Source organism: Odocoileus virginianus, chromosome 18 (assembly GCF_023699985.2).
Source record: "Odocoileus virginianus isolate 20LAN1187 ecotype Illinois chromosome 18, Ovbor_1.2, whole genome shotgun sequence".
Lineage (NCBI taxonomy): Eukaryota > Metazoa > Chordata > Mammalia > Artiodactyla > Cervidae > Odocoileus > Odocoileus virginianus.
In genome coordinates, this window is record NC_069691.1 from 10289962 (window position 1) to 10305218 (window position 15257).

The window sequence follows — 15257 nt, forward strand, 5'->3', positions numbered from 1 at the left end:
TGTTCTACAAAATTGAGAAGAATATTTATCTTATGAGGTTATTGTGAAGATTAAAAGCTATCTATTTTAGGGCTTAGGAGAGTGTGTAAAGTATAATAGACTGGCAAATGTTATTATTATTTTCATGCAGCCCAAATTATATAACTCTAATTCTTACATTTAATTTTATGGCCCCCTAGCATCAAATAAAGTGTTATTAACATCTTTAAGAGAAAGAGTAAGTTGTCAGCTGTGACATGGTTTCTCTTAAGCAATTCTGGCACATTAATTCTAAAGGGGCGATAAATTGAATCAATTCTGATTTTGTTAAAGTCTTTGAAAACAGTGTTTCATTTTACCAGGTCAAATACTTAGAGTAAACAAACAGAGAGCACTTTGAAATTCAATATTTGCTATATATTTTGATTAGCAAGCAGAAGTAAAGAATGCAATCAATACTTAGACTCCCTGGGCAAAATTTATTTCCTTTGTGAAAAATCTTTCTTGATCCTTAGTCTTCTCTCTTGGCACCAGTTTCTTCAGATGTCTTGGTATTGCTGTCACCCTAGTCCACCTCATTAACAACTCCTTCTTGGACCATTTCAACCTTCCTCTCTTGCCCTCCCATCCCTCACCCCACCTACAGTCCATTCTCTACACAGCAGTGATGTTTTCAAGCTGTGTATTCCATCAGGCTGCTACTCTGCTGAAAACCTCCACTGGCTTTCTCTATGGGATTAAAAGGCAAACACCCTCCATGGTTTAGGAGGCCCTGCTGAGCTAGCCTCCTGCCCACATCTGTGGCCACCTCCTACTGCCTGCTTTCTGCTCCTGTAGCTCCCAACACCCAAATAAACATTCTGTTATGGAAATACACCCTAATCATTCTCCACTCAGGGTGCTTTTTGGCTCTTGCCGTCCCTTCTGCAGAGAACATTCCTTTTACATCTATTGACCTGACTGGCTTCTTATCATGTAGGTCTCCATTCATATATTGCCTCCTCCTCAAAGATGACTCCCTGTCCTCCCTAACTAAGCCATTCTTCCCTAGCCCACCACTCCTAGTCATCAGTTTAACTTCATTCATAACTCTCAGCCTTAGCTCAACAGTCTTGATAGTTTCTATGTTTGTTTTGTCTTATTGCTAGAATGGGGAAACTTTTAGGCATTACATAAAAAACTTAGAAGTTTTTCTTCTCTCTTTTATCTAAGTGTAGAAGTTCACTAAGCTTAATAAAAAGAAGAAATTCCAATTCCTGTATTTTGTAGATGATGTAGGTAAAACTGTAATAAGTTACAGTGACTTTAAATTGCCACATGGTTTTTCAACTGGTTCCTTGAAGGAATTATTTTATTACTCATTTATTCCCTCATTCCTTAAATCACTCAGCCAATGTATCACTTATTTCTTTTGTTATTGTGCTCTCTAATCTAATTTTACATAATTATCCAATTATTTTCCATATATTTGACAATGTTATATAAAGAGCACAAATTAAAATAATCTGAAAGAATATAAATTTTACTATTTCATTTGATGCCTGATCATGGAAGAATGAATGAGTTTTTTTACTTGGAAAAGATGGTCTAATATACGACTTTCAAAGTAATAAATTATATAGTCAAAGATATTTAGAGAAACAGCCCTTGGGAAATAATTCAAGTCACAATCATAGATAACTGAAATGAATCTGTATACTGATAGGCTATCTTAATGAAATTAAAGATGAACTATTATAAGGCAAGTAAAATTGAAGGTGAGTATGGATGTGAGAGTTGGACTATAAAGAAAGCTAGGCACCAAAAAATTGATGCTTTTGAACTGTGGTGTTGGAGAAGACTCTTGAGAGTCCCCTGGACTGCAAGGAGATCCAACCAGTCCATCCTGAAGGAGATCAGTCCTGGGTGTTCACTGGAAGGACTGATGCTGAAGCTGAAACTCCAGTACTTTGGCCACCTCACGCGAAGAGTTGACTCATTGGAAAAAGCCCTGATGCTGGGAGGGATTGGGGGCAGGAGGAGAGGGGATGACAGAGGATGAGATGGTTGGATGGCATCACCGACTCGATGTACATGGGTTTGAGTAAACTCCGGGAGTTAGTGATGGACAGGGAGGCCTGGTGTGCTGAGAGTCATGGGGTCGCAAAGAGTCGGACACGACTGAGCAACTGAACTGAAGTGATAGACATAGGAAGAACAATAACGACATTACAGAACTCAAAAAGTCTATACTGACTTTTATAACCTACAACTATTAAGTAACTAAACAGAATCATCTAGAACTCCACAGTGTGGAAATGGTATGGGACAAAAGAATGGGGGATTGAGAATATATACAAAGTTTTATAAAAGGACAAGATCTCCTTCCTGAAAAAAAAAAAAAAAAAATATATATATGGTATTTCTTGAGCACCTGTTATGTTCCAGGCATTGTGTCAATTGCTCTATATGCATTATCATCTCACTTAATACTCATAACATCTTTGTAAGTAAATGTCATTATTGCCCTACTGTAGATGAGGAAATGGAAGTAGAGAGGTAATTTGATGTAAATCAGGTCAGAGAGCAGTAAATGACAAATCCTAGACTCAACTCTAGACTAAGTCCCAAGCCCCATGTGTATTAAACACATGAAAATCCTTTCATGCTGATCTTATCACATTTAAATGAGTCGCCACTGCCTTTCCATAATTAGATATGCAATGCTGAGAGTTAGAATAATTTGTTCTTTATAAGAATTATTTATTTTGTTACTATCTTAACTCCAAAAGTATAATAAATGGTTTGTTTTAAAACCAAATTCCTTGTTTTTCCAGATTAAAACCTTGAAAGGTCCTCCATGGAAAGTTGAATAAACTATGGGATTTCCATACTCCCAAAATTTTGAAAAATGAAAATAAATGAGTGCCATCCTATGGAATGCCCCAGATGGATACCCATGCTGCACTGCTAGGTGAAAACAGCAACATGTACAGACATATGATCCCCTTTTGGCATATGAATGTGGATAGAGTATGGAAAGATGCAGCCCATACTCTTAGCAATAGTGTTCTAGTTGGATAGGAAATCTATTTTAATTTGATTGTTACAGCAATGATCATTGTAACAGGCATGGGTTACTTTTATAAGTAATGATGAGTATAGAATAATTTTTTCAAATTATTCATTTCCGAATATAATCTTCCTATATGTTTGCTAGTTTTCTCAGATCATCTTGTTTATAATCTTCGCTCTTTTCTTCTTCAATCAACGTACCACATTTGTGTTTGTTTTCTATATTAGACTTCCAGTTAAGACTTTCAATGAATGAAAGATTCTCTAGCAAAAATAAAATTGAAAACTAGGGGTCCACACCATGTGATTCAATGATAGCTACTGAATACAGGACATTCTCTCTATATGGACATATTCACGAGGCTTTGTGCATTACTGACATAGGTAGATCCATTTTAATGAGAAATTTCAGATTGTTCTTTATTGTGTTAAATGCTAGATACAGTTGAAAATGAAATATGAACTAAACATAACTTATTTAACTTGAATAACCATTCCATTAATGATACACACAGAGAATAATAATGTGCAGTCCAGAGCTTTGGTAATAATATCACCAGATTACTTAGAGTACATTTATTTGGTGTTCAGGCAACCCTGAAAGGAAAAGTCTATGTAACAACTTAGAACATTATCCTATTATTTCAAAGGGTTCTAATGTAGCTGAAAATTGACAGAACTAGGAAGGTCTGAACCAAACCTGAACTGCAGTTAGAAAGTGCATACAGAACAAGTACAGAAGATTTCCCTCCAGGCTCTTTCAGAATAACCAGGAGATGGCTTAGTCCAGTCTTCTGATTAAAACCCTAACACCAATCCCACAAAGGTGACAGAATGATAATTATTTCCGCTCCAGTGGCAACATGAACTGCATGCAGTTCACTGCTTCAAATTAGGGCTGGATTTATAACAACCCTATGGTTAACATAATTCTCAGTGATTAAATTAGATTCAACAAACATTCACTGAGTATTCACTAGAATTCAATGTACTTTATAGGAAATGGCAACCCATTCCAGTATTCTTGCCTGGAAAATCCCACGGACAGAGGAACCTGGTAGACTACAGTCCATGGGGTGGCAAAGAGTCGGACACGACTGAGCGACTTCACTTTCTTTCTTGTGGGTTTGAAAGCCCATAAAGGTACATAGAGTACAAGCTCTGCTCTTCAAGAACTTATTATTTAGTGAGAAAGATACATGCAAAACTAACTGATAAAGAGCGCAATATGATAAAGACTACACATACCACCAGGAAGAATACAAAATACAGGGAAGACAGAGTAGAGATCACATATACTTAATTCTAGTTTGGGCAGTGAGAAGGCTTCTGGGAAGAGCTAACAGTTTAGCTGCAGTTCGATGGTCAGATAGGATTTGTCTATATAGCTGTAAGTTATCAGAGAGAAGGAAGGACCACATACTGTAGAGAAAGCACTATGTGCTACTGGGTAGTGAGAGTGGAGGATGCTTCACGGACACAGAAAACAAACCTATGGTCACCAAAGGGGAGAGGGAGGGTGAGGGATAAATCAGGAGGACGAGATAAATAGACTTGTTGGTGCTGTTTAGTTGCTAAATCATATCTGACTCTTCCATGATCCCTTGGACTGTAACCCGCCAGGCCGCTCCGCTCGTGGGATTTCCCAGGCAACAATACTGGAGTGGGTTGCCATTTCCTTCTCCAGGGGACATTCCTGACCCAGAGACTGAACTAACATCTCCTGCATTGGCAGGTGGATTTTTTACCACTCAACCACCAGGGAAGCCCATTAGTAGACTACTATACACAAAATAGGTAAGCAATAAGGACTTACTATATAGCATGGGAAACTATGTTCAATATCTTATAATAATCTATAACAGAAGATAAAGTAAAAATATATATGTAGTTGAATCACTTTGCTGTACGCCTGAATAACATAATATGGTAAATCAAATATATTTCAGTAATAGTAATAAAAGAGTGGTGAATAATTAAATTCCAAAAAAGTAAACAGAGATGAGGAAGCAAAAAGAGGTCAGGCCCAGGTCAACAATGGCCTAACATGAACATGATTAAAATGTGTGCTTTACTGTTTATAATAGCCAGGACATGGAAGCAACCTAGATGCCCATCAGCAGACGAATGGATGAGGAAGCTGTGGTACATATACACCATGGAATATTACTCAGCCATTAAAAAGAATTCATTTGAATAAGTTCTAATGAGATGGATGAAACTGGAGCCCATTATACAGAGTGAAGTAAGCCAGAAAGATAAAGACCATTACAGTATACTAACACATACATATGGAATTTAGAAAGATGGTAACGATAACCCTATATGCAAAACAGAAGAAGAGACTCAGATGTATAGAACAGACTTGTGGACTCTGGGAGAAGGCGAGGGTGGGATGTTTCAAGAGAACAGCATTGAAACATGTATATTATCTATGGTGAAACAGATCACCAGCCCAGGTTGGGTGCATGAGACAAGTGCTCGGGCCTGGTGCACTGGGAAGACCCAGAGGGATCGGGTGGAGAGGGAGGCGGGAGGGGGGTACCGGGATGGGGAATACATGTAAATCCATGGCTAATTCATTTCAGTGTATGACAAAAACCACTGCAATGATGTAAAGTAATTGGCCTCCAACTAATAAAAATAAATGGAAAAAAATAAAAAAAAAAAAAAAAATAAAATGTATGCTTTAAACTCCCACATATAGAGAACAAACTAGTGGTTGCCAGTCAGGAGAGGGAAGAGGGGAGGGGAAATATAGGGGAAAGGAATTAAGAGGTACAAATTATTAAGTATAAAATAAGCTACAAGGACATACTGCACAACATGGGGAAGATAGCCAATATTTTGCAATAGCCATAAATGAGTATAACCTTTAAAAACTGTGAATCACTATACTATATACTTGCAATTTATATATTATTATTTATCAACTATACTTCAATAATTTTTTTAAAAATAAAGTAAAAAAAGGTATGCTTTAAGTTACCCAATGGTCCATTCACAAGTGAGGAAGAGAAAGGAGTTGCTTTTGATGAAATATTACAACTATCCCTTAATCTTTATTTAATTTAAATAAGACAGTATTTCTTAAGATCTATAATTTGAAACAGATATTGTATTATATTAAATTTTATGGTTCTAGTTACATTAGAATTAGGGGAGGCGTGGTCAGCGAATTCTTTAGTGAAATCAAGAAAATGATGATGAGTTAAGCTGCCTGGTTAGGGAATGTGGGAATAGCATAAAAATAATTTTGTTCTGGGAAAGAGGTAAAGCTTTGTCCTGGGATAGAGGGAGAGGACTACACAAGGAAAATGCACAGAAGGGTGTTGTGCGACAATCCATCAACACCAGGTGGGGGGTTTCAACACCTCTAATTCTCAATCTCGTGGTTTCAAGAATGTATCCAAATTAAAATGTTAAAATTTAACATACTGATGAGTACTACTATACAGTCAGCAAAAACAAGACCTGATACTGATTGTGGCTCAGATGACGAGCTCCTTAGCACAAAATTCAGGCTTACATTGAAGAAAATAGGGAAAACAACTAGGCCATTCAGGTATGACCTAAGTCAAATCCAATATGATTATACAGTGGAGGTGATGAATTGATTCCAAGTGATTAGATCTGATAGACAGAGTGCCTGAAGAACTATGGACAGAGGTTCATAACACTGTATAGGAGGTGGTGACCAAAACCATTCCCAAGGGGAAAAAAAAAATGCAAGAAGGCAAAGTGGTTGTCTGAGGAGGCCTTACAAATAGCTGAGAAAAGAAGAGAAATGAAAGGCAAAGGAGACAGGGAAAGATACACCCAACTGAATGCAGAATTCCAGAGAATAGTGAGATGAGATAAAAAAGCTCTCTAAGTGAACAATGTAAACAAAAAGAGGAAAACAATAGAATGGGAAAGACTAAAGATCTCTTCAAGAAAACTGGAGATACCAGGGAACATTTAAGACTAAGATAGGCACAATAAAGAAGAAAAATGGCAAGGCCCTAACAGAAGCAGATGATATTAAGAAGAGATGACAAGAACACACAGAACTACCTAAAAAAGGTCTTAATGATCCAGATAACCACGATGGTGTGGTCACTCCCCTAGAGCCAGTCATCCTGGAGTGTGAAGTCAACTGGGCCTTAGGAAGCATTGCTACAAACAAAGCTAGTAGAGGTGATGGAATTCCAGTTGAGCTATTTCAAATCCTAAAAGATGATGCTTTGAAAGTGCTGCACTCAATATGTCAACAAATATGGAAAACTCAGCAGTGGCCACAGGACTGGAAAAAAAGTTTTCATTCTAATCCCAAAGGAAGGCAATGCCAAAGAATGTTCATACTACCACAGAATTGCACTCATTTCACATGCTAGCAATATTATGCTAAAAATCCTTCAAGCTAGGCTTCAGCAATATGTGAGCCAAGAACTACCAGATGTACAAGATGGATTTAGAAAAGGCAGAGGAACCAGCGATCAAAATGCTGACATCTACTGGATCATAGAGAAAGCAAGATAATTTCAAAAACACATCTACTTCTGCTTCATTGACTACGCTAAAGCCTTTGACTGTGCGGATCTCAACAATCTGTGAAAAATTCTTATGGAGATGGGAATACCAACCAAATTACCTGCCTCCTGAGAAATGTGTATGCAGGTCAAAAAGGAACAAGTTAGAACCAGACATGGAACAATGGACTGTTTCAAAATTGGCAAAGGAGTACGTCAAGGCTGTATATTGTCACTGTGCTTATTTAACTTCTATGCAGAGTACACAAAGCAGAATGCCAAGCTGGATGACTCACAAGCTGGAATCAAGACTGCCAGGAGAGATATCATCAGCCTCAAATATTCAGATGATGCCACTCTAATGGCAGAAAGTGAAGAGAAATTAGGGTCTCTTGATGAAAGTCAAAGAGGAGAGTCAAAAAACTGCCTTAAAATTCGACATTCAAAAATGAAGATCATAGCATCTTGTTCGATCACTTCATTGTAAATAGATGGGGCAACAGTGGAAACAGTGACAGATTTTATTTTCTTGGGCTCCAGAATCACTGCATTTGGTGACTGCAGCCACAGTATTATGAGACCCTTGCTCCTTTGAAAAAAAGCTACGACAAACCTAGACAGTGTATGAAAAAGCAGAGACATCATTTTACCAACAAAGGTCTGTATAGTCAAAACTATGATGATTGCAGTGGTCATGTATGGATAGGAGGGTTGGACCATAAAGAAGGCTGAGTGCTGAAGAAGTGAGGCTTTCGAACTGTGGTGCTGGTGAAGACTCTTGAGAGTCTCTTGGACAGCAAAGAGATCAAACCAGTCAATCCTAAAGGAAATCAACCCTGACTATTCATTGGAAGGACTGATCCTGAAGCTGAAGCTCCAATACTTTGGCCACCTGATACGAAGAGCTGACTCAAGTCTCTGATGCTGGGAAAGATTGAGGGGAAAAGTAGAAGGGACCAGCAGAGGATGAGATAGTTGGATGGCATCACTGATTCAATGGACGTTAACCCAAGCAAACTGCAGGAGATCAAGGACGAGGAAGCCTGGTGTGCTGCAATCCATGGGGTCACCGAGTCATACAACTTAAGCAACTGAACAACAATAATGGTGATGTTAATATTCATATTAATAAATATTTCCCTTGAACAAATCTAAGCATCCAAATATACCTCTGTTCTTATCAGAGGCAACTCTTTAACCCTTAGCTTATTTGCAGGACAGACATGACACACAGTCCTGTCTACTGACTCAGCCTAGAGCTCCATCCATTCCTCTAGTGGGGAGAACTGGAAACCCATTTCAGAGGAGGCTTTGTGATCACCAAGCAACACAGTTTGAACTGAGGTCTTTTAAAATACACAAAGAGCTCATGCAGCTCTATGTCAAAAAAACCCAAACAACCCAATCAAAAAAATGAGCAGAAGATCTAAAAAAGACATGTCTCTAAAGAAGACATACAAATGGCCAAAAAGCACATCAAAAGATGCTCAACATCACTAACTGTCAGAGAACGAGGCATCGCCTCATACCAGTCACAATGCCATCATTAAAAAGTCTACATACAGGAGAACAAGATGGCGGAGGAGTAGGTGGACGTGGAGTACATCTCTCTCCACAGATAAATCAGGAATACACTTTCAGACACAAGTGCATGCAGAATACCAGTTAAGAACAGACAGGAGTACCTGACTAGTGGAAAAGAATATATAGAACCACACAGAACTCGGTAGGACAAAGGAACTAGGGGGAGAAACAGGAGGATCAGTAGGACTGGACCTCCCCTCGAGGGTGGGGGAACTGAAGCAGGGGTCCGATCCCCACAGCGGGGCAACCGTCTGAGTCAGAGGAGAAACATTTAAGGCTGAGAGTGAAACAGCTGATCTGTGGCAGCCTGAATGGAATGATAATCAGACAGTCCCTGCCACAGCCAAACATAGCCTGGACAGGGATGCGGGTCTCTGGAAGGCACAGCGGCTGGGAGCTGGAATTTAGGGATTGTGGAGTAATCCCAGGGCGAGGACTGCTGTTGACTGGAGAGACGGATTGAGGGGATGTGAGGGAGGAGACTGTGGTGCGAAATGCCTGTGGAGGAAAGCCAGGCAGCCATGGAAGCAAGGTGATACTGCTGAGTCACGTGTAGGGGGTGGGGCCATCACCGGGAGTCTCTCTCCCGGCTCACCAGCATCCCCAGCTGAGCAACTGAGAGGCTGGCCCATCAAACGCATGATGCGCTGAACTAGAGTAGGATCTCACCCAGGGTACTCCTTTAAGTGACTGATGCACCAAACTACAGAATAGGACCCCACCCAGGGTGCACCTTAAAATGCCTGATGCACCGAACCACAGAGTAGGACCCCAGCCATGGGGGCCCCCCTCTAAGTGCCTGAATGGGCAGAGCTACGGAGAAGACTGGCCAAAGAGGCCTTCTGATCCCCAGCTACAAGAAGCTCGATAAAAGACTCAGATAGGGCCATAATTCCTGGCATGGAGGCAGTCCGTGTCCCTGCACACTTTGTATTGCCAGGGTTCCTGCAAGCCAAGCAGCTGTGCCACCTTCATGCTCAACTCTCACTGGGGCAGAGCTGCCACCAGCAAAAAAAATCTTGCATCTACACGTGCAGGGTAGCTTCAGTCATGTCCAACTTTTTGCATCCCCGTAGACGGGGTCACACAGAGTTGGACATGACTGACAGGACTTAGCAGCAGCAGCAGACTGTGGTCTGCCAGTCTTCTCTGTCACGGGGGTTCTTCAGGCAAGAATACTGGAGTGTATTGGCCAATACTGGTCACCGTACCCTTCTCAGCTCAGTTCAGTTGCTCAGTCATGTACAACTCTTTGCAACCATATGAACTGCAGCACGCCAGGCCTCCCTGTCCATCACCAACTCCCGGAGTCCACCCAAACCGATGTCCATTGAGTCGGTGATGCCATCCAACCATCTCATCCTCTGTCGCCCCTTTCTCCTCCCACCCTCAATCTTTTCCAGCATCAGGGTCTTTTCAAATGAGTCAGCTCTTCGCATCAGGTGGCCAAAGTACTGGAGTTTCAGTGTCAACCTCAGTCCTTCCAATGAACACCCAGGACTTATCTGCTTTAGGATGGACTGGTTGGATCTCCTTGCAGTCCGAGGGACTCTCAAGAATCTTCACCAGCACCACAGTTCAAAAGCATCAATTCTTCAGTGCTCAGCTTTCTTTATAGTCCAACTCTCACATCCATATATGACCACTGGAAAAACCATAGCCTTGACTAGATGGACCTTTGTCAGCAAAGTAATGTCTCTGCTTTTTAATATGCATACCCTTCTAGAGCACTGTATTTCCTGCTGCCCTAGCCGCCAACCTCCCCGAGTACCTGGTGCTGCCAGAACCCCTGAGACCCAAGCAGCTGCACCACCTCCACCCCTGGCCCTCACAGAGGCAAACCCAAGTCCTCCAAGGCAGCCTCAGCAGCAAACCCCAGCGGACGACCCACATTCAGAGGTGCAAATAAAACCGCAACTGAAACCCAGGGGCAGTGTGGCTAAGGAAGAAGACCCCAAACCTTCCCACCAGCTGTACAAGCTGCAGATGAAATCCACACAATCAACTGTGCAGGAACTCTGTGTCTATGGAATATATAAAAGGACATTGAGAGCTCCCACAAAAGAAAACACCCTAGTTCTGACAGCTGTAGACACTGGAGGCAAGAACACAGAGGAGCAGGACCAGATTAGAATCTGAGCTGCCCCCACAGCAGGGCCAGAGACCAGCGCAGTGGTGGAGGGCATCCCAGGGAGGTGAGGTGGACTGTGACTCCCAGGGAAAGGAGTCTGACTGCAGTGGCTCAAGGAAAACATTTATTATTCCTATGTTTCACTTGTTCTGTAGATTCTTTTAGATACTTTTTTCTTTTTCTTTCCTTTTCTTTTCCCCTTCTGTTGTAGTTGTGAATTTTAATGGCATTATAAAATCTAATTAAGCTTTTGAGCTTTTTTTTCTTCCCCAGTCACATTTTTAATTATTATCATAAACCTCTACCTCTACATTGGGCTTTTGCAGTTCTGTGGAGTTTTCCCTTTTTTTCTTTTCTCTTTTTTTAATTTAACTTTAATATTTTTAAACCTATTATTTTTTTCCTACATTTATTCCTTCATTTGTTTTTCCTACTGTTCTTTACCCCTTGCAGCTAATCTTTAATGTACATAAATATTCTTTATCTATCTCTGTTTAACTTTGCATATCTATTCTTTCTTTTCTTTCCTTCCTTTCCTCTGAACATACTTGTTAGTTTTATTTTCATTGCTTTATTCCCCAATTGGCACCTTGCTTTAGCTTTGCTTCCCAGTTTGTATTTTAGTTGGTTTTGTTCTTAACTGGTAGATACAATTTTTGGTTTCCTTTGTTCACTGGGTCAATCTATTATACTTTATTTTTGTTGGACTGTTTCGATTTGTTTATGGGTGTATATCTACATGTGTATATTCAGTCACACTTTTTATTGTTGTCATAAACCTCTGCTTCTAAATTGGGCTTTTGCAGTACTGTGAAGTTTTCCCCCCCTTTTTTTCTTTTTTTCTTCCTTTTTTTCTTTTCTCTTCTTTATAATTTTAACTTTTAATTTTTTAAACCTATCATATTTTTTCTACATTTATTCCTTTGTTTGCCTTTCCTACTGTTCTTTTCTCCTTGCAGTTAATCTTTAATGTATATAAATCTTCTTTATCTATCTCTATCAACTTTGCATATCTCTTCTTTCTTTCCTTTCTTTCTTTCCTTTCCTAGGAATAAAACCACCATATGACCCAGCAATTCCACTCCTAGGCATATACACTGAGGGAACCAAAGCTGAAAAAGATACATGCATCCCATTGTTCATTGCAGCACTATTTACAATAGCTAGAATATGGAAGCAACCTAGATGTCCATTGACAAATGAATGGATAAAGAAGTTGTGGTATATATACACAATGGAATATTACTCGCCATAAAAAGGAATGCCTTTGAGTCAGTTCTAATGAGGTGGATGAACCTAGAACCTATTATACAGAGTGAAGTCAGAAAGAGAATGATAAATATCATAAAATCTAGAAAAATGGTAGTGAAGAATTTACTTACAGGGTAGCAATGGAGAAACAGGCATAGAGAATAGACTTGTGAATATGGGAAGAGGGGAGGAGAGGGTGAGACGTATATAAAGAGCAATATGGAAACTTAAATTACTATATGTAAACTAGATAGCCAACAGAAATTTGCTGTATGGCCAAGGAAACTAAAACAGGGGCCCTGTATCAAACTAGAGGGTGGGATGGGGAGGGAAATGGGAGGGAGTTTCAAAAGGGAGGAGATATATGTATACCTATGGCTGATTCATGTTGAGGTTTGACAGAAAACACCAAAATTCTGTAAAGTCATTATCCTTCAATAAAAATATATTAATTTTTTAAAAAGTCTACAAACAATAAATTATGGAGCAGGTATGGAAAAGAGATACTGCCCTCCCACCCCACCCCACCCCCACCAACACTGTGGGTGGGAATATAAATTGACACAACCACTGTGGATAAGATCATGGAGGTTCCCAAAACAACTAAATACTGAACTATCATATGATCCAGCAATCCCACTCCTGGGAAAAACCATCTGGAGAAAAACATAATCTGAAAGGATACGTGCATCCCAGTATTCATTGCAGCACTGTTTACAATAGCCAAGACACAGAAACAAGCTAAATGTCCACCAACAAAGGAAAGAATAAAGCAAATGTGGTACATATACATAATAGGATATTACTGAACCATCAGAAAAAGTGAAATAATGCCATTTGCAACAACAGGGATAAACCTGGAGATTATCATACTAAATGAAACAAGTCAGAGAAAGGCAAATATCATATAATCTCACTCATATGTGGAATCTAATTTTTTAAAAAAATGAAACAAATGAGCTTATTGACAAAACAGAAACAGACTTATAGATACTGAAAACAAACTTATGGTTACCAGGGAACTCTACTCAGCATTCTGGAATAACTTATATGAGAAAAGCATCTAAAAGAGAATGAATATATGTACATGTATAGTTGAATCACTTTGCTGGACACCTGGAACTAACATAGCATTGTAAATAAACAATACTCCAATAAAATTAAAATGAAAAAAAACCTACCATTCGAACACCATTTTCGAAGGCTTGCCGGGTGAGTGGCGCTGGTCCATCCACAGTCTTGCCATCATCATCTGGACCCCAGCTTGCACTGTATATGTGCACATGCTGGGGATTGAAGCTCACTGATTTTGCTTCAACCATATCCGTGACATCTCCATCCAGCATTCGAACTCCTTCAAGACAGAAAGGAGAAGCAACTCTATTAGAAGCTTTCCCCAAACAGACCAAGATATATTTCAACTGCAGCATTTTTAAACGGAAACTATATTGTATGTAAAAGATCAAAACTTCTTTACCAATTGTTCTCTTTTTCTAAGTTTCCACATTCTCTCCCTTCTCTTTATCCCTGTCTTAAATGCATACTTGACAAACAGAGCCTCAAGCAATCCATCTTCCCTAAACTTCTCTTCATTAGGTTCCTTGTACTCATAATTGGTATAAAACATTCTAACCTAGGCAGGCTTCGAAAATTTGGAAAGCTGCCAAGTTGGAGTGCTCCAATTTCCTCCATACTTAACATTATCTCCTAATCTGAAATACTGATGTGAACTTAATATATGACTTCTTTGCCAAGTTATTTATTAAGTCAAATAATAAATGAGAATGCCCTCTGTGCATGTAACACATCAAATAATTCTCAAAGGGTTTTGGCAATGTTTAGTCATTAATCTTCATGTAAGTATTCCCACCAGACAGATAGGAACTTATTATTAACCTTAATTTGCTAAAGTAGGCTAAAATCTTAAACATAAATTTTATGTCAAAGCTTTCTTTCTTCTTTTAATTTTATAGACTCACAATAGCAATGAAACATCTAATTGTTAAGTAAACATATCTTTCCTTCAGCTGAAGCTATATATACCATCACTGAGACATCACAGTATTTTAAAATTGTATCTTTATAGCTCAAATTTACTCCTTAGGTAAATGTTGTTATCTAGTAGGATTTCAAGTTTTATTGGTTACTAATAAATGAGGATTAAATAATAAAACTCTAAATCAGGCAGCTTTAGAGGCAATGTGGCTTGAGGAACTCTGGTAGAATATAAAAAATATTCTTGAAGGATGTATATATAGGAATATATATAAATAATATATATTTTTTGTGCTTTTAAAAATGTTTAACTTAAAATTACTAACATAGAAAACCACAAAGAATGACAATGAACCCAGATATAGCCCTGGCTCAACAACTGTTCACATTTTGCCACATTTTCTTTATCCAAAAATATAAATATTAAGCTAAACCATTTAAAATTACATGACAGATATGACACTGTCCTTTAATATTGTTTCCAAAAAAGGAAAGAAAGAAACACCCACTCAACCTTAAATCTCCCCAAAGCATCCCTAAAGATTTTGGCTACTGTATCTCATGACTATCTTTTCCTCTAGACTGGCATATTTTTAAAGGAGATGTATTATATATAAACAGGTGGGTTTCCCAGGGGCTCTGTGGTAAAGAATTCACCTGCCATTACAGGAGATACAGGAGACAGGGGTTCGATCCCTGGGTCAGGAAGCTCCCTTGGGAGAGGAAATGGCAACCCATTCCAGTATTGTTGC

The 15257-nt window shown here is 39.2% G+C and overlaps 1 protein-coding gene across 5 annotated transcripts in view; it reads right to left on the reverse strand.

Annotated features, from left to right (window-relative positions):
• Positions 1-15257, reverse strand: part of PCSK5 (proprotein convertase subtilisin/kexin type 5) — a 492571-nt gene that overhangs the window by 304339 nt on the left and 172975 nt on the right. For all 5 annotated transcript variants that reach the window (XM_070480332.1, XM_070480331.1, XM_070480335.1 and 2 more), the window contains exon 7: positions 13692-13864. In XM_070480332.1, coding sequence (XP_070336433.1) covers positions 13692-13864 — 173 coding nt within the window. The remainder of the gene's footprint in view (positions 1-13691; positions 13865-15257) is intronic.